General features: G+C 42.5%; 1 protein-coding gene across 5 annotated transcripts in view; it reads right to left on the bottom strand.

Moving 5' to 3' along the window:
- Positions 1 to 1,907: 1,907 nt before the first annotated feature.
- ASCC1 (activating signal cointegrator 1 complex subunit 1) overlaps positions 1,908 to 25,718 on the bottom strand; it is a 75,792-nt gene continuing 51,981 nt past the window's right edge. For all 5 annotated transcript variants that reach the window (XM_067552713.1, XM_067552714.1, XM_067552716.1 and 2 more), the window contains exons 8-10: positions 24,110 to 24,234; positions 22,570 to 22,649; positions 1,908 to 4,222 (exon numbers count right to left, since the gene is read on the bottom strand). In XM_067552713.1, the coding sequence (XP_067408814.1) occupies positions 4,106 to 4,222; positions 22,570 to 22,649; positions 24,110 to 24,234 (322 nt within the window). In that variant the 3' untranslated portion in view covers positions 1,908 to 4,105. The remainder of the gene's footprint in view (positions 4,223 to 22,569; positions 22,650 to 24,109; positions 24,235 to 25,718) is intronic.

Consider the following 25,718-nt stretch of genomic DNA (forward strand, 5'->3'; position numbering starts at 1 on the left):
ATCCCCAGCTCAAAGCGTAGACATACCCAAAGTGACTCTCAAGCCAGTGTGCCGCCTTGTGGCTGGGTGCAGTGTTGTTGGGTTTTCCCTCTCCATAGCCTCACTGACTAACCATTCACCTGTAGAGATAAGTCAGCCTCCAGTCAAATAACAGTCTGGCAGGCTTGTGCCAGGGCTCTAGCCCAACTCTAAGCCCTCCAAGACTTATGACCCTTGTCTGGGGACTTCCCATGGCCCTTCCTTGCTAGCCTGTAGGGAAACCCAATCTCTTCCTCACCCTTGCAGCAAGTGATTAAGGTCTGATTCTTCCCTGGGCTTCTTCCTACTCTGGCCTGCCTCTAGGCTGTCTTCCTCAGCCCCCCAAGAAAAAGTAACTAAGGAAAGCACATCACAAAAATAATCCAAACATGTCCCTTGCCTCCCTTCTTTCAAGAGATACCTGATGTACCATAGCCTATGTAAGAACGGCCATACTGGGTCAGAACAATCATGCATCTAGCCCAGTATCCTGTCTTCCAACAGTAGCTGTGCCAGATGCTGCAGAGAATGAACAGAACCAGGAAATTATCTAGTGTTCCATCCACTCTTGTCCAGTCCCAGCTTCTGACTGAGAGGTATAGGGACACCTGAAACATGGGGTTGTGTTCCAGACCATCTTGGCTAATAGCCATCGATGGACCTACCCTCCATGAACCTATCTAATTCTTTTTTGAACCGTTATACTTTTGGTCATCATAACATCCTCTTCAACAGGTTCCACAGGTTGATTGTGTGTTGTGTGAAGTACTTCCTTATGTTTATTTTGAATTTGCTGCCTGTTAATTTCATCGGGAAACCCCTGGATCTTCTGTTACACAAAGGAGTGAATAACACATCCCTATTCACCTTCTCCACACCAGTCATGAGTTTATAGACCTCTATCATATCTTCCTTCATCCTCTCTTTTCTAAGATAAACAATCCTGGTCTTTGTATTTTCTCCTTATATGGAAGTCATTCCATGCCCCACATCATATTTGTTACCCTTCCACTTTTCCAATTCTAGTATATCTTTTTTTGAGATAGGGCAACCAGAACTACACTTGGTATTCAAGGTATACTATATAGGTATACCATAGATCTATTTAGTGGCTTATGATATTTTCTGTCTTACCCTCTATCCCTTTCCTCATGGTGCTCAACATTGTTAGCTTTTTGATTGCTGGTGCCCCTTGACCTTATGTTTTCAGAGAACTATCCAGGATGACTCTAAGATCTTTTCTCTCAGTGGTAGCAGTTAAGATGACATCATTTTGTATGTATGGTTGGGATTAAGTTTTCCAATATGCCTTACTTTGTACTTAACATTGAATTTCATCTGCCATTTTGTTGCCCATTCACCCAGTTTTGTGAAATCCCTTTGTAACTTTTTGCAGTCAGCTTTCAACTTCACTATTGAGTAATTTTGTATCATCTGCAAACTTTGCTATGTCACCGTTGACTCCTTTTTCCTGGCTCAGTGTCCTCAGAGCTATCAGGCAGTGTTTACAGGAACTCTCTCCCACCATCATCTTCCACAGTGCTTGTTCCTGGGAACTAGTGGGGAGAGGTCTGTCCATCTCCAAGGGCTAGGCCCTTCTCAACTGGACTTTTCACTTTTAAGGTTCCTCCAAGATTGGTATGCCTCACAGCTCCAGTGAGGCAGGATTGCCTGAGTCCAAAGTTACCCTTTAACCTTTTAACTCTTGCCTGGTGCAGCATTTACACACCTTGTAAGAGGGTGGCAGAAACTCACCCTTAATTTTTCACAGGAGATTGAAACATTTAATGAATTAAGTCATACCAAGCTAAAACCACTGAGCAGCTTTAATGCCAACATTTTACAACCTTAAAATAGTTATGTTTGGATAAGAAATATCTTGATTGGGCATATTTAAGAGTCAAGCATGTGTCAAAAAAATTTTTTTTAATTGCCACTTTATATAGGACCTATACAAACAGTGTTTTGTGCTGCATCAGTAGTTAATGCCTCTCCTACAGTTGTGCTCACTCACTTGATACAGTATTTGTTCACAAAGGGCCATAATCTGCCATCCTTACTCATGGGGAGTAGAACCATTAGTCCCTCTGGTTTCACAGTGGAATTACACATGGAGTAAGAAACTGCACTTAGCATGTCAGGGTGGCAGGATCTGGCCCAACATAATCAAAACCAGCTATATCAATGATGATCTCAATGAGGAAAAGCAGCAAGAAAAAATGAATATTAGACAAAGGACAAAACTAGTTGGAAAGGAAATTTTATTGCTAAGCTTCTAAGAGGGAATTGCTTACAAAGAGGAATAAAAATAGTACTCAGTGTCCTTTAGAGCTTTAATATTTAGATTGAAGTGTATTACTAAGTGCATGAACAGCTTCTTAGTTACAGATGTTAAAAATAAAACATGTTAAGAAGCTTTTATATGTACATCTTTCTACAGCAAAAAGAAAACTGAGGTCTGCACTTTTGGATGGAAGACTAACAGCCTGATCCTGAAATATGCTGAGTGCTTCTTGCAAGATGCTGAAAGCTGAAACCAACATGAGTTGAGAGCCCTCAGCATCTCACAGGAGTAGGTCTAAGGGTGAGTACACATGCTTTACTAGCTAAGCAGCTTTAACGGTGCTTTTGGAAGAGGCTCTTCCCACTGGAGAATAAGTGTGCAATGGCCTTGGGCAACATGGGAAGAGAGCTGGAGAAAAAGGTATTACAATAGAGTACATGTAGCTTCAGAATAAAGGGTGAATATTAAAACCATTTCTGATTTTCTGAGCAAAGGAATGTTTTGATACAAAATGAAGAAACAAGGATCAGTTTTTAAACAACTTTCCTAGTGAAAAAAGACTGTTGCTCCTTTTACTAAATTTGAAAAGATACAATCCCCAGCTAACATGAAATAAAACCTATAAAACAGAGCAATATTATTTAAGTAAATTGTCTTAAGAGGCTCTCTCAATATATCTCCAACCATAATAAGAATAATTTTGCTCCTTTATCAAAAAAACCATTTACAATAAATAACTGATTTTGACAGCCTCAAGAATGATAGCTTAAAACAGCTCTCACTGCACTTATTGTAAATGCTTTAATACAAGTGCTAAAAGTTTACCAAAAGTTATTAATAGCTTTATTAATGCAACAAGAGTTAAATGCTATTTTTTACAGGAATTAATTTTTTTGGTTCTTAACATTACTAAACACTTCACTAATGTTACAGAAACACTGTCAAATTGTTGGGCCCCAAGTAATGACTTAACTTAACATTGTTTTCTTATGGTCTGGGGAGCTCTTCTGGATTTTAAACATTTATTTTGAGAGTTACAATTGCCCTTTTAAAAAACAAAATACTCAATATTTGGTGCAACACCCAAAAAGCTGATTGCACTCTCTCTGCTGGTCTAAGACAAGAAGTTGATTGACAAATATAAACAGGCACATGTAACATTCCTGTTCATATAAGTCCTGATCCAAAGTCCACTGATTTCAATGGAAATCTTTCCACTGACTCACTGGGCTTTGAACTAGGGAAGTAAACAAACTGGAGATGTGTCTTCTGCTCCATCAGAAACAAGGCTAAGATGGGAGGCTAGGAGAGACAAATATTTGCCTGATGGAAAGAGACTGCAACGTTTGGAGAGAAATAAATATTATTTTTGTAAACTTGTAAAAAGGCATCAAACGTCTGATAAAAACAAAAATGACATATAAAAGGTTGCCGACAACCACCCTTCGTTCTGAAGATGCTAGCTAGCTTCCAAGTAGAAGAAACCTGAAAACCACAAGTGTTGAGAGATGAAAAAGCTGTGTGAAGTGGAGGCAGGAAGAGTCCAAGGCTTTTTGAGAGGATAGGGAAATGGGATGTTTGTAGAAGGGACGCAGGAGAGTTCCACGAAGAAAGTGCAGCATCGCAGATTGTGTATGATTCTTTAATGAAGTAATACGACATCCCAGTCTTTGCTGAATCCTTAGACAAGATCTCTGTTCATATTTGATAAGGCTCCAAAATTAATGTAATCCCTTTAATCAACATCTTCTTTAGTATGCAATTCTGGGTGCAAAGCAGATCTGTTGGAGCAGCTGAGTTATTTCAAGAGAAAGTGAGCTGCCCAGATGTAGCATAGTAACCAGAGCTGTCTGTGGAGAACCTCTGAGAAAGATGGACTGAATTTAGCTGCAGTTCTCCAAAGTAGAAGTTCTCAAACATCTGAAAGAGAGAAGTTAGAACCCATGAAGAATGTCCAAACAAAACAAATTGAGGCATGTTTGCAGACCTGCCTATAAAAATCAACCTTGGAAAGTTTCTTCTGACATTTAGTTCTACTTCTGTATGTGTTTTACATTTAGTAGAATGATTTTTCAGAAGAGGGCTTCTTGGTTTTTTGGGTTTTGTTTTGTTTTTTTGATAGAAAGTGAAGTTAACCTTCGTTAAAGGATGCCAGATGAACAGTTTAGGAAAACTGAATTCCTGGAGTATGAACAGTACGGTGGCAGTACAACCTTCCACCACCCCATCTCATCCACTTGTCTCAGCCCTGAACTAGAGGGATCACACCTTTAGATATGAGAAATTAGTTCAATCTCCAGGCTTATTCCAACCCTTAGTGGAGATCACCAACAAGGGGGACAGTCTGGGCTAACTACAATTAGTTTTTGCAATGTCCATAGGAAACTAGATTGAGACCAGATCATTCACATTAGTCAAATAGTCCTCAGAAGGCAATGTTTGTGGCCAGTTTGATCCAAATTCAAATTTGCACACCAGAGGTGAAAGGCTGTTTATCTAACCCCTGAACCACTGAGCCCTTCTTTATTCAACACTTTCAAGAGCAAAGGGGGAAAAAAAGCCAAAATACAGTCCATGAGGGAGCCACTCCAGTGATTTTGTATGAGCCATGTATGAGCCAGACAAAAAAGTGACATCAGAATTCATTATAGGAAAGTTCAGCAATATTTCTTGGAAATGCATCATGTTGAAATGTAAAGTGTTTTTCCCATTCCATTAAGATGCAGGAAATTGCTCAACATTAAAATGCCAGTGATGCCTAAGGAAAGTTTTCCAATAAATATACTAATTTCAAACTCATTTTAATGTCCCAATGCTGAGGGTCATCTGGGGCCAGAGTGGTACAGTCTCCCCACCATGGAGCCCTCATTCCGCCTGTCCCCCACCAAATTTTATATCTGTCCGTGTAAACACAGATGGGCTCAAGAGAGTCACATACAGGTCTTCCTGCCATTATGAAACGTGGGAACACGAATGGCCAGGAAAAGACTAAAGCCTGCCCTTTAAAGCCTGCCCTTCATTGATTCTTGCATATGTAATCATCTTAAACCCAAAGATTTACTTAGCGCAGCAGTTGCCAAACTGTGGGTCATGACCCCCAAGTGGGGTCGCTTCTTCAGCAGATGGGGTCATGGCAATCCCGAGCGTGCAGAGGATGCCATTTTACAAAACGGCCTCCTCTACACAGCATGACCTCACATGCACCATGTATGCGTGAGGTCATGGGAGCCAGAGGACGCCATTTTGTAAAGCAAAATGGCATCCTCCTTGCAGCATGACCTTGCATGTACAGTGCATGTGAGGTCACAATGCAGGGAGGACACCATTTTTAAACTGCAACTTCCATGCTGTCTGGGATGGTGGGAAACAACACATCTGAAAATGGGTCATGCAGTGAAAATGTTTGGGAATCACTGTCCTAGTGGCCACGAGGATGCATGTTCCCCTTTCCAAAATGTGTGCAAGTTTCCCCAGCACTGACGTATACAATTTACTTCTATTGCTGGCTGTGGCAAATTTGTTCTGCATTGCAAATACCCATGTCTGTAATGAAACTGTATCTGAAATACTCATGGGACAATTCTTGATTTGATTTTCAAGTGAATTTAGTTCTGGTGAAAGCTGCCTGATTTAATAGCTGTGGCCTGGATACACCAACTCCAGGAGTTGGAGGGTAGTTCAGTCATAACGGCTAATCCAACCCTCTGCACCTCTATGTGAAACTACCAGTTTGTCTGACATTTGTCCACCAGTTTATTTCATAGCCTCCAAACTATTACATAGAAACTTTTTGGTTAGTCTCACTACCAGCACAGGATAGATTCAAAACAGTGACCAACATGACAAAGGCTCTGTATCCCATTACCACTCAATCAGCCAGTTCATAGGTGATCTTCTCAATATCTGCACGACTTTTTTTTTAAATTAGTAACTTAAAACATTTTACCTCCATTTATTAATTCTGTTCTCTTCTTTTAGAATCTACTATACCTCTAACCAGAACCCACTGCCAACTTACTTCTAACAGGGCTTTAGTGGTGGAATTACCAACTTCATCATTCATACTCCTATTAAGTTAGAGAAACTGTATCTAAGTCACTAAAAGGTAATTTATAAGTATGCACTTGGCATTGACAGAAGGCAGTTACCCTGCTGAGGAGGATCTCAGATTTATTTCCAGGCAGGAGGCTCTCCCACAATAGTGGTCTCTGCATTCTCATAAACATGAATAAAAAAGGGGATAGATTTTGCTTCTAACTAAGTCAGAAATTCAGGTCAGTATGAGGAGACTGATTTTAAGATTGTTACCCATTTCTTCATACTTAGCTACTCTTTTTTTCTAATAAGAGAGTTATGCTGTCCCCGCATGGCCCAATCCATTTGAGTTGAAGAGAGCTGCTTTCCCAAGCAGTGCATTAGCCAAGTCGTCCTCCATTAGCACTCAGTCTCACTCCTGGGATGCTTCTAGCCCCCTAGACACTGGAATGAGGTCACTCCCAAACCCTAATTTCCCATGTGCTAAGTGCTCTTCCTGGCTAGATCCTTGCACAAGCTCAATTACAGCTCTTTCACCAATCTATCCACCTCAGTGGGGGAATCTGCTGTGGTCTATTACTCGAGATCAGGAGAAACACTTTTCTTGTTCATAATTTTTGTCATCTACTCCTGTTGTGTTGTGCAGAATTTTGAGGGGTGGGTGGATATGGCTCAGCTAGCAGGAATTTAATTGAAATGCAGCTGTACCTCTGACATTACTAGCACACCATTTAAAATGAGGTATTTTAATAAAGTATCTAAACAGTAGGAGGAAGGAAAGATGAGAAATAACTAAGACAGCACAAACTCCATTCTATACAATTATAAAGACTATGTACATTCCCAGGAGCTTCTGAAGTTCAGAGCAGAACACTGAGGATCCAAGTGTCTCACTGACAAACATTGGTGACAGTAAAATGATTCCTTTCTCTTTTTGCTTTGATTACTCTGAAGATATGAAGAATAATTTTATTTACATCTCCAGACCAGACTTACTGCCAACTGGCCTGAAATTTACTAGCCATAAGAAAATTTTAAAACCCATAACTCTGTCAAGGTTTTAATACACTTTTAACCACCCCCCCCCCCCACACACACACACACTGGTCCTTATAACCCCTTCCCCTGGAAAAAGAAAATACAAATCTGCTTCCCCATAAAAAATGATCACCCCATCATTGCTTAGATAACAGAGATCGTTATAAAGTAAATCTGGACATGCTGGCATTTTAAAATTATTTTTAAAGAGAAAAACCACACATTTATTTTTGTGGGAAAAATAATACACAAAATTCCATGAACTCTGCAAATAAAGTTAAATGTTGGGATAGTCTAGTCCCAACAGCAGCCCCCTGAAATCAAATCCACATACAAAACAATTTATAATGGCAATCCTTTCAAAATAATTACTTATACAATCTTTCAATATAGCAGTTTGGTTTAATTTATAAATAACTGATCTCAAAGTAATAAGTGGCAGCATTATTTATTACTATTTATTAATTTTAAAAATCTCAAGTAGTGTCAGTCATTTTGTCAGTAAGGTAGGTATGGTCCAGGTCAGGGGCTCTCCATTCACACGATGCAAGAAGTGAAGTGCTTTCTACTCCCTTGGCTCTTTTGAGAGAGCGAAAGCATGTGTGTGTTCTCCCCAGGAAGAACACTGCTGAAACGCCTGGGTTTTAGTAATAAAGCTGTACATTCGGAAAGTAAACATGCTGTAAGTACTACCATAGCCATTTTTCCTGCCTTTATTTCAAGATTTCTACACTTTTATTGACACTTCCTCACTCCCTCAGGGTTCCAGTGACAGAAGCCATCAGAGTCCACAAATACTGATCCTGGGTAGCACTGCCATCTGTTTGGGTTTTCCCAGAATCATCCCTTTTTTGAAGTAGCTGTTCTGGGAAATCTGAAGGGCTACTGCTAGCTGTCCAGTCTTCTGGGCTCAGGATCATCCCTGATGTCCTGGTATTTTGTACCACAGAGGTGGCAACATTAACTATGGGTAAAAACAAGAGAGTGACTGGAAGGCCTGGGATCTTCCTCAAATACAATTATGAAAGAGGTCTTTCAGCACCTAGAGCGGGATCATCCTCCAAAATCTTCAAAATATCAAAGTGGGATTTCCTGGTTGAACTAAGATATAAAATATTCAGGGACCTCTGCTACCAGAAACAGTTTCTAGGATCACTCTCCCTCTTTGACTGTTGCCTCTGTGTGTCTTGGTAAGAACCAAGGCAGAGCTGGGAAAGAAAATTCCCCTTGGCCTCCACACCTTCGAGGAAGTGTGCTCAGTGAGAGCTGAAGTGGCCAATGAAATGCTTTCTGTAACATACTTCAGCCATCTGTTCAGTGGGCATGGAAAATGATGGTTAGAGTATGTTGTGTTCTAAATGGGAAGTGTGGTAACCCAAAAAAACCCCAAACACTGTCCAATCCCTACTCCCTTCCCAATTGCTCAGTTCTCAAAATCACATACCTTGCTAAAGACTGGGGGAACAATCACAGATCAATAGGTAGCAGCTAGCAGAAGAGATCAACATGGTTACTAAAAGCTGAGCCATTTGACTGGAATCGGGTCTGAGGCTCAGCAAAAGAACATAAATCCAACATACACTGAAAGATTAACTGTTGCATTGCCTCAAGAATAAACAAGAATAAACAATAAACATTTTTAAATATTGCAAATGAAGGTGGATTTGATGGGTGCAGGGGTCACTTCACATAATCAACACCATACTTGCTTTTGCATTTCTTGGATTTACACCATCAAAACCATGCTAAGCAAATCTACTCTTATTAGCTCAAGTGTCTTCTACCTTCCCCCTAAAAAAATTGACTTGGAGCTGGAGAATATGTTGTACACGTTTCAAATTGGGTCCCAGAGTGTCCTTAATCAAACAAACAAAGACAGAGGTAGGTAATGCCACCCAAAATACCAGTGATAAGCACAACATGGATGCCCATAGACAGATGTCGGAGCCTTCGAAAAGAGATACTCTGAAAGGAATATAACAGAGGAAGCCTCCGAGGGAAATCAGATGACAGACACATCCCTTTACTTTTAATCCAGCAGTCTAAGAGATCTACTGTGCTGAGCCAAATTTGTGGGGTGTGGGTAAATGCAGTGTTGCAGATTATTTATGTTCTGATCCTCTCCCCCTTACGCAGGCAAACAGTGACAGTGAATAGGGAATAAGCAGCCTCCATCTCCCCTTATGCAAACTACTTATGGATGGGGAGGGGCACACAATTATAATACATTTGAGAGAATGCAGGAGCTATTACTTAATTGTTTCTCACAGGATCAACTAGCCAAAAAAGGGGACAGAGAATATACAGAGCCATGTCTACCCTTCCTCCCACACCAGCCAGCAGAATGCCTCCTGCACCTTCTTAAAACAGGCTGCATCTTAATGGCACACACTAGCAGGCACTTAAGGGCCCAATTCCCTTCAGCAGATTATTATATTAAAAAACATTTATAAATTTCTCCCCATACTACACAGTATAGTCTGTGATTAATTCTGAGCCAAGGAGACTTGGGCCTGGTCTACTTACCTTAAAATTTGGCAGCAGTCGACAGGAGTTACATAGCTTGCGTAACTCCCATCGACTTCTTAGCTTCCATTGTGCGCAGCATTTTCACTGTGCTGCACCACTTGAGGGGGTGGTTTTAACAAGTCGACTTCCGGATCGATTGAGTGGGTCTTCACTGACAGCTCAATCGATCCAGACAAATCAATCTGACGGCAGCGAATTTGTGAAGACGTGCCTTTAGAATCAAAATGACTGTCATTTTTATAGTCCTGGTCTCTCTCATGTTAGTCATTCCTGTTGGAAGTTTAAAAATAAAACTATTCCTGTCTAAAGGTTCATTCCACTCTACTATGCACAGATTACACTGCAGGGTGCATCCTGGCAGTTTTTATAACAAAAAAAGATGGAACACTGAAGTATTTGTTTTGGTAACTACACACACACATAATTAAACATTGCAAGTGTAAGCAAAAATGTTATGTCAAACTTCAGTGCAAACCTCAACAGTATCCTTTTAAAAGAAGCCATAATCAAAATTAAATCAAAATTAGGTGAATTCTTTTCTGTATTTTTAAAAATAATTATTTATTGTAAAAATAATTTCAAACATTTCAAGATGAAGTGAAAGTAAAGTATAACTGTGTCCACATTACTTTTCAATGCCTTACTTATCTTAGGCATCTGTAAGCGCTCATCATCATATTACTTATGTCCTGTAGTTTCCTCTAGACAACATTCCCAGAATAAGTTGGTACCTTATTTTCAAATCTTGGAACAGTAGTGGTAAATCACAGAGCTAATTCACATAAAGGCAGTAGCAAAGCACTTCAGCTCCATTTATGAAAAGTCAAAATGCCAGCACAAACTGGTGCTTTTGAATCATCTATCATGGGTGCAACAAGCATGAGAAGTATTAATGGGTTTGGCTGAAGAGGCAATGGGCAGCAGGAGGACAAAAGAAAAGGTATCTAGAGAAGGGAAGGGGGCAATGATATTCAAAACTTCCCTCCTGTAATCTTTCAAGATTGCACTTTCAGCTGCTCGGTCTGGATTTTGCTGCTATTGTCAGGATTACTGATAAATTAGACAGCTTTATCTCAAGTAGCATGGCCAAAATTACATAAAGAGTTCAAGCAGTTCTGCTGACAGTCTCAATATTCAAAATGCCAAAAGAAGAACTCATTGCAATGCCTTGCAATTAAAAACCACCACCAAAGAGCTGCATTATCTCTGGATAAAATGCACACGCACACACATCCAAAACACACAACAGTCTGCAGGGAGCTCAGTCTGCTGCAAACTCCAACCACGTAAATACGCCTTAGGATAGGGCTATTGTAGATTAACAGTACAAAATTGTCCCCGGTGAATCAGCACTGCAGTCTAGCTGAGACATATTACGTCATTAGCCTGTGACTGATTAACCTAAAAAACAGTTACCCTTTTCAAAGATATGATGGACACAAGTGTTTCAGCCTGAGGCAAGTTCCAAAAATATGGACTCTCTTTTTTGGGAAGCAGGGGAAAAAGAGGTGGGGCAAGTATTAAAAAAAAATCAAATGCCTACCATGGTAGATGGTAGGCTAATACAGAAATCTCTTTTCTCTCCACTATGCAGGTGCTACACATTTGTTAAGATCTCTTAGAGAAATACATGTATGCAGTGTGCTGGGATGACTTTGCTCTATCCTTGTTGGTGTGCATGTCTTATAAAAATGAATTTCTGAAATGCAGCACAGAGTTAGCAAACCAGCACCTTGCACACACAAGGCACAGTGCTGGGAATCAGTGGACAAAAATATCAGACACTGCAGAGATGCAGAGACTGCTTATGCTAGGGTATCAAATTCAGGGTTAAAGGAAGAGGGGGCTACAGATAGAAAGGCTCAGCTGCTGTGCATACCATGACAGCAGCCATCAACTCCACCAACCACATCCACTACCCTAGCTCACTGGTTCCCAACCTTTTTGGCTTGAGGGCCACAAATATCATTTTTACAACCCCTGAAGGGGTTTATCAACTCAAAAAATGTTTTGACGTACACACCATTAAGAACTACAAATCACTACATATTTAAATGAAACATTTTTGATGCTACTATGCTCATTTTTGCATTCACTATTTTACACCTACAAATTACTCACAGTATGTCACACACTCGCAGACAAAGCACTAGTGTAGATGAGTGACTGTCACCACACACTGAAGCACATGGCCTGGCAGCTAAGTCAGGGTGGGTGGCCTGCCCCTCTGTAAGGCACCGATTTTTAGAGTCCTGCCCCTCCTCAAGCACGGTAGGTCCTGGCTGCTCCACCAGCCGTGCCACCCCCCACTGTAGCCAGACATAAGTAGTTCAGCACAGAGGCTGTCTCCTTGCTGATCTTCTCTCCTTCTGGCTGCAGCAGAGAAACTGCACGGGTCCTGTAGCGGAGTGCACTTCACCTGGGTACCTAGGCAGTGGCTCCCTTCTGCAGCCAGGGGGATAGGAAATCAGTGCTCCCCTCCCTCTGGCTCCAGCAGAGACCCCAGCACCTAAGGACCCAGGCAGAGTGCTTTGCTCTCTGCTGGGGAGGGGAGCACTGATCTCCCCTCCCTCTGGCTCCAGCAGGGACCCCAGCGCCTATGGACCTAGGGGGAGAAGTTTGCTGTGCTCCCTGCAACAGCAAGGGGGAGAGGAGCGCTGATCTCATCCCTTTGGCTGCAGCAAGGAGCCTGCACCGGTCTTGTAGCCCCACAGCAACACGTTCCACCTGAGTCCTTAGATGGCAGCTCCCTTCTGCAGCCAGCAGGAGAGGAGCGGCGGGCCACTCTGAAAGACCTCGTGGGCCACAGCTGGGAACCACTGACCTCACTGGTCCTGATCAGGAGCTGCATTCAAGTATATGAAAGAATCATTGAACACCAAATCAGGATTAAAAAGACAAGTACTGAGGCACTAAGAGGTGTGATGCTGGAAGACAGCACAACAGACATTCACCTGCATGTTAATCTGCTCACCTGATATGAATAAACAAAACTGGCCAAGCAGAATCCTCTGGTGTAAGTTCACTATTCTCAAGAGCGTAATGGGGGGTGGAGTGGGGAGGGGAGAGGTGGTTATTGATCCCAGATTTCACCAAAGCATCTGGCTAGTCAGTGCAGAGGGTTCAATCCTATGTTACTTTTCAGAGAGGGTGGGAGAACAGAAATTCTGTTAGGAACTGTATACCCACCACTCCACCTTCCCCTCTCTGGGGACAACTCAAGCAGTGCCAGGTTAGTGAGGTACAAGGGCCCAGTGATAGGGGCAACCTTTAAAACGAGAACAATGTAAAACTTGAGAGTTTTCATTCTCTCTCTGAAAAGCAGCAGTAGGTTAGGGAGGGATTTCCCTCAAAAAAATAAAAAAACATTAGCCAACCCATTAAATTGCAGAGGAAGATGCAATGGCATTTCTTAAAATGAATACAACCCCCCTAAAATCTGAACTAACAGCATAAAGCAACCTATTTGTTCATTTTAAAATTTATCCATAGCCTCATCTACCCACAGCTGTTTCAAGGTCTACACAAAAGGATGAATGGTTTCCTAGAAGAAAAAAGGATGCTCTGAAAGTTAAATCAAAGTAGAGAGATCAGAAGGCACTTTCTGGGGGTCTTTGGGCAAGTCAAAGCCTCTCTGTACTTCAGACTGTCAGTTTGCCAAATGAAGATCATGCTAATTATCTGTCTCTCAGGAGTTCTGTATAATTTAATTCATGTTTGTATAGTATTTTCAGAGCCTGTGATGGAATATGCTATAGAAGAGCAAAGTATCATCATGATTCATCACTCTGACGATGATCTTTGATTGGCATCCTTTCGTCCGCGAGAGATGTGGAAATTGCAGCTCATGATGTAGATGGTTGGCAATGTCTCATGTGACACGAGTCCAATCCAAGATTTGCATAATCTTTGGCAGTTATTTCAAATGTGTATACCTGGACTGGGAGCCGCTTGCTTCTTACAAACTCTTTTCTTTTCAAGCTGTAGGAGCCAGCTCCTGTCATGGACTTTGATGCCCCGCTGGAGAGAATGGCACCACTTGTTACCATCACTTGCCAAGGTTTCCCATCAGTCAGGATTAATTCCAAATCCCTTCATATCTCGATTGCATGTATCTTTATAGCGAAGTTGGGACGTTCTGTTGTTTTTGTTCCCTCTGACAACTCCCCATATAGTGGTCCTTAGGTACGTGTCCATCTTCTAACCAGCTCAAATGGCCCAGCCAGTGCAGTCGTCTTTGCTTGAGCAGGGCTGTCACACGCGGTACATTTGCCTTTTGAAGAACCTCTGCGTTGGTAACTTTATCTTGCCATTTGATGTTGAGTACATGGCATAAGCAGCATAAATGGAAACTTTTTAACCTTTTCTCCTGATAAGTGTAAATTGTCCACGTTTCCCCACCATACATGGGAGTGCTGAAGACACAAGTTCGGCACACTAGCATTTTAGTCTTGATGGTAAACTTTGGGTTGTTCCAAGTTCTTTTAGTTAGTCTACTAAGGGAGGTGACAGCCTTTCCAATACGAACACTTAGTTCTTCATCCAGTGAGCGGTTGGAAGTCGCTGTAGAACCTAAATAGCTGAACTTCTGGACTACTTCTAGCTGGTTTGCATTTAAGGTGATTAAAGGATCTTGTGGATCAAAGTGATTGATGGCAAAATTATTCAGGACAAAAATGATTTATAAAAATGGAAGTGAATTTTAGGGTTCATGAATGTGTGCAACCGACAGCACCAAGTACAGTACAGCTTTGCAAAGCTCCGGGCTTGCCCTTTACCATCTGTCCCCACACAGCTCTGCTGGAGAACCTGAAGTGTTACATGAAACACCCTGCTAATTCCAGGGCCTCAATGAGCTGTCTAATGCACCTCAATCCTAATTAGCATCACTCACCTTTTCCCCTTGGACCATCCAAACAGAGATGCCAATGCTTCTTAGTTCTGAGCCACACCCCTGCTATTCCTAGCAAAGGTTTGTCTAGAGAAGAATTTGCCAATAGTAGTAAATTTTGGGCAAATACCTCTTAAAGACTACATTAAGAGAAAACCACACTAATTCCATTTGTGACAAAACTAAATTTCAACATAATCCTCGAAGTTAAAAATCCTCTGTCGACATGGAAGGTAAGATACAAACTTGCAATCAAACACACACAATCTGGCAACATGTCAAATTCTGGGACTTTAGTTCAATTAATAGATTTCTATTTTCACATTCAAAATATGTTTTCTGAAGCATTTCAGTGCCAAAAATGATTTTACTCTGGTTATTATTCTCTCCAGGCTTTGCTACCCCAATGATTATCTGACAGAGATTTAATGACGTTTGGAAACTTTCCAGCAATAATGTAAAAGGACTGCAGAAAGAGCAGGCAGACAGGTGCTGATCCAGAGAAGCAGCTTCTTATCATGCACATCACCTTCTGTCAAAACTAGAAAGCTGCTCCCTTTTAATGGCTTTTAAGGCATGCTAGCCAGACGATGAACAAGAGGTTTAATTATTGCACAGGTGTTCTATGATTAAGATGTGCTCCAGAGGAGTTCCATAGCAAGCATAGAAAAAAATTACTGAGAGGGGAAGAGAGGGAAGACATTGTACTTTCCCAAGCATACACCTCACACCAGGGCTTCAAAATCAGAAAGACAAAGAACATGTCAGATGGATATTTGGATCATTTGTTTCATTCTGCAAGCACACATTTGGCTCTGACCTACTTCTCCTTCCCCACTGACATGCAGTGTAATCCTTATGCTTTTGATAAGGTGATGAATGACCCCTTAAATGTTATTTCCTGCATCCTCCTAGATTTTTGAAGGGGCTGTAGAAGATACGCATGTATCTATTTTATCACAGATGCAATGAAGCAATATGAACGTCAGTGTGGTAGAATGTCTAGCATCATAAACATTTTAAATGATCCATCCACCATTTTCTCAAATTTATATACAACGCAAAATAAAAATACCATAATTTATCACAAATTCATCATCATTCATTTTTCTATCAATTTTATTAACTGGTTTTGCAGAAAAGCAAATAAATATGAAATTATTACATTTGAGCTTTTAAAAAAAGTCTCAGTGTAAACCACAGCGCAGACAGGGAGGTTCTTTAAGATGTGTGGTCCCTATCTGGATTCCATCCGTGAGTATACATGTGCACCATGAGCTGGAGCTGTTTGAAGTAGTCTCTTTCGACCCCCATGTGCATTATGCATAGTCCATGTGGTGTATCTGAGGTCTTAGAAGACTGCACGGGTTGACACTCCCTCAGTTCCCTCTGATTAACAGGCACCGAGCCCGCAGCATAGGGGAAAGGCAGTGGGATTGGAATCCAGATAGGGACCACACATCTTGAAGAACCATCGGTTACAGTAAATAACCTTCCTTTCTTCTTCAAGGGCTGGTCCCTACGTGGATTCCATATGTGGATAGCGTTCGTCCACCAGAGATGGAGGCTGCACAATACCAGGTGATCTGTGCTGTGGCGGGGAGCTCTTGAGAGGCAGAACTAGTTCTGCTGTGGGCATGTAGGGCAATAGTCAGCCCACTGCGCATGGTGCTGGGAATGCGCACGGTACTGGGCATAAGCCAGACGGACCCAGAAGAGCGGATGGAGCCAGGAGTTCTGGTGGTGCATCGGTGGTCAAGGCAGCAGAGGGCTCCAGTCCATCATGATGTTTGGTCTTCCACTCCACTTTAGATTTCTTCGGAACAGATGTTGTGTCAGTGCACGACTTCTCACCTGGCTTGTTTCAGCTTGGGGAGATAACGCTGTGCTTGGAGGCAGTCCCTCTTAGGGATCCACCTGTTTGTCCATAGCTGTGCTTCTTATCAGCATGATGGATTTTAGCCGGTACCGCTGCCATTGCCCTAGCGGTGGACACACTCACCACCGGTATGGCCAGGTGTTCCGGTGGGTCCGTCAGTGCCACCTCCAAGTGCACATGCGAACGCATTGCCTCCTCCATGAAGTGTTTACATAGTCTAAGTTCTCTAGCTTCACAAGTTCGGGATGGGAAGGATCGGCAAATGAACACCGGGCGACAATGTGGGTCTCACCAAGACGGTAAAAACAGCATTAGCGCTTGTCATTTACTGAGCAGGATCGTGGGCATGAAGCTCAGTTCTTAAACTCGGCTTGTCGGGGCATAATCCTCCAGAATGGGTAGGACGCCGCAGATGGAATCAAACGATGGTAGACTGACTAACTTAAAATGGTATAACTACAGCTTACTATAAAAAAGCCATCTACAACGATAAACCTTTTAAACCCCTTTTTTAACTACACAAATCAAAAGGTGGGGAAGAGGAGAGGTGTTCCGACTCTAGCCATGCAGCAACAAGAGAGAACTTAGGGGGTGTCGACCCGCACAGTCTCATAAGACCTCAGACGCACCACGTGGACTACACATAATGCAGGTCGACAGAGACTACTTTAAACAGTTCCAGCTCTGACATACGGCACATGTGAGAACCCACATATGGAACCCATTCAGCCTCCACACTGTCAGGTGGAGGGACTCCAGGTCCAGGTGCAGAAGGTGCCCCTGGTCCTAGGAAAGTAGGTCGTGCCACCTTGATAGCTCCAGGGGAAGGGCAACCAAGAGCTCCAGGAGCATCGTGAACCAGTGCTGCCTGAGCCACACAGGTGCAATAAGAATGACTCTCGCCTTGTCCTTCTTGATCTTTAATAGGACTTTGTATATTAACGGAATGGGAGGGAAGACGTACAGCAGTCCCCCGACCAGGGAATGAGGAAGGTGTCCAACATGGCCCCCTCATCCCACCCTTGAAAGGACAGAACTGGCCGCACTTTTTGTTGACCTTGGAGGCAAAGAGTTCCACTTGGGGAAACCCCCATCTCCAGTAGATCATGTCAGCGACTGACAGGTGGAAAGACCTCTCGTGAGAAAGTATAAAGGACCAGCTGAGACGGTTCACTGTGGCATTCTTGATACCAGGGACGTGAGAGGCCACCAGGTGAAAATCGTGGCCTATTGCCAGATTCCAGAGACCCACTGCCTCCAGACAGAAGGTTGAGGAACGAGCCCCGCCCTGTCTGTTGATATAATACATTGCGGCGATGTGGTCCGTTAGGACCTGAATCACCTTGCCCTTCAAGAAGGGAAGGAACACCGTGCATGCTAGCCGGATTGCTCGACGCTCCCTGACATTTATGTGGAGTCCCTGGTCTGCTTCCGACGAGGTCCCCTGGGTACTGCGACCAGAGCTGATGTGCACCCCCACCCCAGGTACGAAGCATCTGACACTAGAGTCATGGCAGGGCCCCTGTCTGCAAAGGGCATTCCCTCCATCACTGTTCGGGGTGTCTAACCACCACTCTAGGGAGACCAGGACCTGTGGGGACACCGTAACAACCCTGTCCACAGGGTGCCTGCTCGGGGCATAAGCTGAAGCCAGCCATAACTGAAGCAGTCTGAGCTTCAAGCAGGCGTGGCAGAGCACATACGTGCACGCTGCCATATGGCCCAGTAGCTGTAGGCAGACTAGTGCCATTGTAAGGGGAAAGGCCCAGAAGTTCCTGATCAGCCCAGACATGGCCTTGAACTGGGCCCTCCTGCCAGTGACCAGTGTCGCTCGGAGCTCAACCGTCTCACGGTACCAAGAGGAGAGGGAGCAGTATTTGTGCCTCCTATCCTGGCGCTTCCTTGACCGACGTCTCGGAGAAGGGGAATACGATTCCGGTGACTGGCGGCATTGCTGCCTGGACCGACTTGGTGAGGAGGACTGCCCGCGGTAAGAAAAGGAGTGGGATCAGCGTCTGGGTGACTGGGAGCCTCTCGGTACCGAAGCCTGCGTTCGTCAGGGTTCTTCCCTGGGTGAGTGCTGTGATGTCGGCGACCGAGTTCGATGCTGCCCATGCGCGGGCGAACTCATTGGTGCTGGTGACCGATACCGAGCAGGACCTGTGTCGACTCATCAATGCTACTGCCTGTGGTGCCGGCGATAGTGAGTGACACTTCGGGCTGTCTGGGTTCCTCTGGTACCAGTGCTCCGTCCTCAGAGACCGCCTGGGTGCCAGGGAACGCGCCCCAGGGGATTGGCCTCTTGGTGGGATCAATCTCCGCGGTGACCCATTTTGCGAAGAGGTGCGCTGGGGGTCCGGTGAGGTGTGCAGCCACTTGGGGAGATCCATTGGAGGTTTTCCCCTCAATGCAGGCACCCTACCCCTCGTCCATTCCGTCCGGGCTGACGGGGTGCATGGGATGGGCATGGCCAACAGGTCGGCCACCACCGGAAACACCTCCAGCATCGACGGCACCACAAGGTGAAGCAGTTCCCTTCCGCACTCTGGAGGTGGGGGGCACTCTGCAGAGGGGCTCAATGCCCGGGCGAAAACTGCCCATGTGGGGGTTGCTCGGCTCACTGGCTCTGAGCTGCCCCAGTGCAAAATCCTGCATCCTTAGCCTTCTTCTGTGTGGGGAAGCGGTCATCTGGTGGGCGCTGTTTTCTGGGCTTCTTCCTTTGTGGTGAAGAGGAAGCTCAGTGCTGCGATGTGAGCTCAAGTAACGAAGCATAAAAGTTAGAATTGGTTACAAGAAAAATAAAGGTAATGAATGCCTAACAAACTAGCATAAATTCCAAGCAAAGTTTCTCCTACCATGTTTCAGTAGTTCCACTGACTGAACTTCTTTCAGTCCAGTTCTCTTCCCCAGTCCAACACTGCTTCCTTTGATCTTCAGGTGTCATGAATGCCGTGGGTAGAGAGAAGGGGAAGGACCTTTTGGGTTGTCTCCCCTTTCTTTTTATAGTCCTCCTTCGAGAAGCTTCTCTAGCTGAGAGCAGGGTGCCGGGCAGTCTTCCTGGACAGGAACTCTATATTGTTTCTTTGCTGAGGTCTGGTCTACACTTCAGACCAATATCGGTGTAACAACATTGCTCAGAGGTGTGAAAAATCCACACCCCTGAGCGACAGTTCTATTGACCTAACCCTGTGGAGACAGCACTTTGTCAGCGAGGGAGCTTCTTGGGGAGGTGGATTAGCTATGCCAATGGGAGCGCTCTCTCCCATCACCTCAGAGCATCTACATTAAAGATCCTCAGCGGTGCAGTGTTTTAAGTGTAGACGTGCCCTAAGATGTACATTTTTTTGCCCATGTCCCTTTCCTGCCAATAAATAGGCACTTAAATAGCCAGCTTGCCTTTTGTCTCTGTGGAACTGGTTTGGACACTCCCCAGACTTGGAACGAGTCTTAGTAACACCATACAATGGAATCTTATAACTTTACAATAAATGTGTGGCAACATTGTATCAGGACAATATTGACCAGCAAATTATAAGTTTTCAAATGATACCTCAAACAAGGCATGCTTTGTACAAAGATTATTACAATTTATACAAGGAGTGAATATTGGGATACAGACTGTTTAATCTCACTTCCTGAGGAAATATTTAATACACTAGCTAGAGGCAGACATGTTCTTTGCAAGTGGGCACATCGACCTTGACTTGCATTACCCCTCCTATTCCTGTCCTGAGTCTCCATAGGATTGCGACAATGAACCTCAATCCTGATCTGCAATATCTCTTGATACTCCAGTCTTTGGCATCTACTGAACAAAGTCTGTCATTTATGTTGAACAATGCTGTGGTCTTGTTTACACAATGAGAACTAGGATGGGTAGAATAAAACTAAGTTTTCCAATGTGATGATTTAGCTCATTCTTATAGTATTATTTCCCCATTCTGCTTACCAACTTCCTTAATGAACACAATGCTATCAAACCAAATAATTACAGAGAATGCTTGAGGATCAAGTCTGGGGAGTATGGAAAAAAGAAAGTTTCTGTAGCACATTGCACTTGGACAATAAGAAAAGCCCTGGAATACCAGCATAAGTAGCAGTAGCATATTAATTAGCAGCCTGTCATTCAGATCCTATTTCAGAAGTGAATAAAGCCACTTTGCAAAAGGGCAACCTCCTAAGAAGAAGAGTATAAATAATGTATATAAAATGGGGTAAATGGGGATGTGGAAAGAGAATCAGCACATCCCTGCAAGGTCAAGTTGGAAAGCATCACTAGATCGATGGCTGGCTCTGGCAGGGCTTCAGAGTTGAGAAGCCTGCAGCCCACTATGAGTCATATAATTAATTAGTGCCAACAGATGTTGCTATGGGCACGTGGCTGACATGAGGGAAATATTAATTGACCATGTTCAGGAATGTGGTGGGGGTGGAGGAGAATGACAACATTTCTTACAGCAAGACTTGCTTTGAAGTAGTTATCAACTGTCTTTTCATGCTCCAAAAAGCCAATATCTCTTTTGGCTAAAACAGTACAAATCAATTAGGAGTTTTAAAAATACACACTCTCATATTTCAGAGCACAGTAGAATGAGAAAGACATTTGTGCTAGACAGGATGTTTCCCCCTGCTTTTACATACCATGCATCACTGGAGCAGACAGTCCATCAGTCACAGTGGTGCAGCAATCAAACTGTAGGGCCAGTAGAGGGGGCATCTTTTATTTTTTAAAAATCATTGAGATTTTTGGATAAAGTGTAAAGAAAAAAGATAGTTTGATTCTCAATCTTACTCAGAGTCTGAGAACAATTTTGATGGTTATGTAATAAAGGCCTGGGAATAGTGGTTTGAGCTAGGCATGATGTGGACTGGTATCTTGGAAGCTCCCTCCTTGGACATGGCAGCACATCTCACTTCTGACATGCAGTAGCCTCTGATTTTAGAGCCAGCTTTAGGATTTTGAGGGCCTGCCACAATCTCAGATCACATTAAGAGCAGTGCAACAATTGTGTCCTTATTGCCTTCATGTGTGACAATTGACAAATATGCCACTTCAATATATGGCAATGCTGAGTCATGATGCAATGTTCACAATAACATTTTGGGGTGGATGGTAAATTTACTTTATTTACTGTCCCTTTGTCCTCAGCCATCTGGGATGCAGGTACATGAGAGTGCAACTACTTTCTCTGTCTTTAAGTCACCACTCATTAAAACCACCAATTTAACACCATCTATGAAATTACACACTGATCCTGCAAAACAAAAACACTGCTGATTTCCCAGCAGCTCTTCCTCCACTTATGTCTTCAAGTCCCTTGATGCATCTTGAGTCCTACCTAAAACCAAAGGCCACCGTGTCCTCCCCTCTGCTGCAGGGGCTAAAACCTGCACTGTCTGGTATGCCAGTCCCAGACTCTCACAGATTCAAGTCAGGATTGAGAGCACTTGTAGTAGAGACCCCCTCCTACTTAGAAGTTATCTTTTTAAGCAGAAATTCATGATCATGATTAAAATATATGCTGTGACAACTGATTTTATTGATGGCAGTATTAACTAGTAACTACAACACAAGCAACAAAGTAATTTTTTTTCCTGACCTTTGGAAAAATATGAGTGCAAGTCTCCATAGATAAACGCTGTTACAGTAAACCACAACACACATGCCTATTAAGTATCTTTTCCACATGAATTCTTGTTTGTTCTAAAATCTCCCTAGCTTGAAGAACGAGTGTATAAATACTACAGTACTTCCAATTATTAGGTATCTACATTTGTTTATTTTTAAAATAGATTTTTCCCCTGGAGATTAATTGCACAACATAAATACATTTTTAAAGCGAGGTTTCACCTTGTTTTGGACATACAATACCACAACCACCATTTAACACTGACCTTCAGTATATTTCGGCCATCAAATGTCTCCCTTTCCTTGAAAGGTGATTTGCCTGTAGTTGCATTATTTTGTTCTTCAGCTGCAAAAAAAAGTCATGAGAAAGAACTTCAGACGGGATGATACTTTACACTGTCTTCCCCCCCCTAAAGTCTATGTATCCAATTAATAAAACATTTAGGACACAAGTTTCTATGCATTTTTATGTGAGCAAAATTTGCAATTTAATTTAAAAAGGAAATACCCCAAATCACAAATATTGTGAGGATTTTGTATGGCTGACAGCTCAGCGTACTAAAATCAGTGAGGGAAAGCATATTCCAAGTTCTCTGTTCTGTAAGAAATTGAGTAGTGACAAGCTCTTGCATCTCCTGGGATACCACCAGGTACCTTATTGAGGTATATAATCGTAATGCAAAGCACATTCTTGACAGCACCTAGAAAAATCTGGATTGGTCTCTGAGAAATGTCCTTGCACTTTAATATATACATATAAAATATACACAAGCACACGTGTGTACATGTGTGTGTATACACGTGTACAGACACAGACAGACACAGAAATACATTAAACGAATATTAAGGGTGCAGTCATGTCCACAACAGTTAGAAACTTCAACCTTAATTCAGCTCCCTTGTGTGGATGCACAAATAGTACAGCCTAAATACAGGATCACATGCTATTTGTTTCACAAAACCTCTCTGCCTCATTCAGTGAATTGGTAGTTATGCAATATTTCTTTTTATCTCCGATACTCAATGTATGGTCCTAAGCCTCACTTAACATAGACCATCCAAACTCTGCTTCACTGAATACAAAGTTATTTGTTTCCTCACAGGCATTTCTATGGTGCATCTACCATACTATCAGAGTGCTTCACAATGAATTTCTCATCAAAACACCCCTCTGAGAATAATGCTATTACTATCCTTATTTTACAGCGGATGAACTCAGGCACCAAAAGATTAAAGAATCATTAAGGCCAAAACTGTCAAAAAATTCCATGAATTTTCAGTGCCCAACTTGAGACACCTAAGGCCTGATTTTACTACATAGCATCTTTCATATGCAAGCCACCTTAGACTGCTTTATAAAATAATGAGTTAGATAAGAAATAAGTTACAGCTTGCGAGTGCAGACATTAGGCACTCAGCAATAGCTCATATTCAGCCTTAGACAGCAGAACCTCATTTAACAAGAAAGGGAATATTGATGAAAATAATAGAACTATTTTCAAAAATCATATGGAATCTTTAACTTCTTCCCAGAGATGATTATGTAAGGCCCTGGTTTAACTTCTCATGGAAGGTCAACATCTCTAATAATGCAGCATACCAACTATTACTTTACAATGCAACCTAGGTGTATACGAGTCCAAGTCTTCGGGTGGGATTTGCACCAATTATCTTTTGGTCCAGAGTCAATGATTGCTATGAACTGAATGGCAGCAATACAGACACAATATATCAGGAACACAGCACTTCTTGTTGAGTGGTACTGCTGTAGTTCAGAGTCTCCCGAAGAGTTCTAAAGATACTCACCATTTGAGTCCTTCCTGAAAAGAGTGTTCATGATGGTAGCATGGAGTTTCACACTATCCCACTCCTTCATCATCAGCCCAGAGGTCACAAACTGCTCCATCAGTCTGTCAGCTATTAGCTGTAATCTGGGAAGGTAGGAGGGAGAAAACCCAGAACATTACAAAGTCAAGGGAAAACACTTGTTTTGTCCACCTTCGCTCTCAGGTCTAGAAGAGGGTAATGTATGTGTGAAATTAAGTTTCAAGACTGCTTCCTTGTTTTTGTGTTTACTCCTTTACTTTTGTATTTAGAGAGAGGATTTTTTTTTTCCTTTCTTTTTTGGTAATGTCTCAGAGGACTGGGAAAAGGGAGAAGTCATGCATTCTAAGGAAACAAATATAAAAGTTCTGGCTGTTTGCAAAGGTTACTGGATGCTAACTTCTTTTGCAAATATGCTAATGTAATCTTTAAATGAAATAAGAAGTTTAACATTTTGAAGAGGTAGATTATATTGGAACTTGACGGGTGTATTTTTCTAAATATTGCATGTTTTTCATACTATTCTCTCTTCACAATGTTAAATAATGCCTCACCACCACTACAGGCAGTGAGAGTTCAATACAACCCAAAGTTCCTATCCATTAAAGAAGAGATAAGCACACTAAATGGAATAGGTTTCTTACAGCCATCACCATCCATGTCCATGAGTACAGTTCAATCAATAGTTCCCCATTTCTCCACTAGATGCCACAACCTGGGTCTCTCAATTCCAATCAGGAAGACAGAGAGAACGCGGTATTAGGACCAACTCTAAATATCACTCATTTGCCGAGCCCTCAGAAGTTAACTATACTGCTTATTAGCTTTGTCCTGTCTCTTATAGGCGTCCACTGGTCATGTGATAATTTCAAGACTCTCAAACTGATTGTCATGGTTTTCTACCACTTACTTTCTGGTTTTACATCAGTGGTTTTTAAAATTAGCAATGACAAAGATTAAATGAATATCATTACAGATGATAGTAAAACAAATTAAGAGAGAATAGCTCAAGTAAAAATGGTGCTTTATGATGTTATAAAGCTAATCAAGGAAATAAAACAAATTAGAATGAATTATAATGTGAATTTTTGCCATGTGGAAGGCATCAGAGCATGATCTCTCTCTCTCTCAGGCTGAGCTAGTACACATGCAGAAGGGCTCTCCAACACCTAATACCATCTGCAAGCTAAAATAGGGAAATCAAATCTGCTTTATAGCATAAGCTGATCAAGAGCATGCAAAAATCAGGCAGGAACTACATCTTTGATATGGCCATGTACAGCACAGTACAGTTAGTAAAGTGTCTTATGTGGGATGGGAGATAACAGGAAGGTAAACTTTCCTCTATGGTTCATGTACTGGCTAATACAAGAAGCAAGATACCAAACTTGGACCAACGTTCCGATCTGGCACAGCAAATCATGAGGACACCATTATTCTCATTAAATCCCTCCCTGCCTTGTAGCTGAGAAGTAGTACTCTGTACTGCCACATATTTCTCATTTCTCTGGACAGAAGGTAGTATCACTGAATCAGAATTACCAGCTCTTAGCGGAGAACAGGAGCTTCGCACTATTCAACAGCAGGCTCT

This window comes from Emydura macquarii, unplaced genomic scaffold, assembly GCF_026122565.2.
Source record: "Emydura macquarii macquarii isolate MOO-44397 ecotype Brisbane River unplaced genomic scaffold, CSIRO-AGI_Emac_v2 contig_1390, whole genome shotgun sequence".
Taxonomy (NCBI): Eukaryota; Metazoa; Chordata; order Testudines; family Chelidae; genus Emydura; species Emydura macquarii.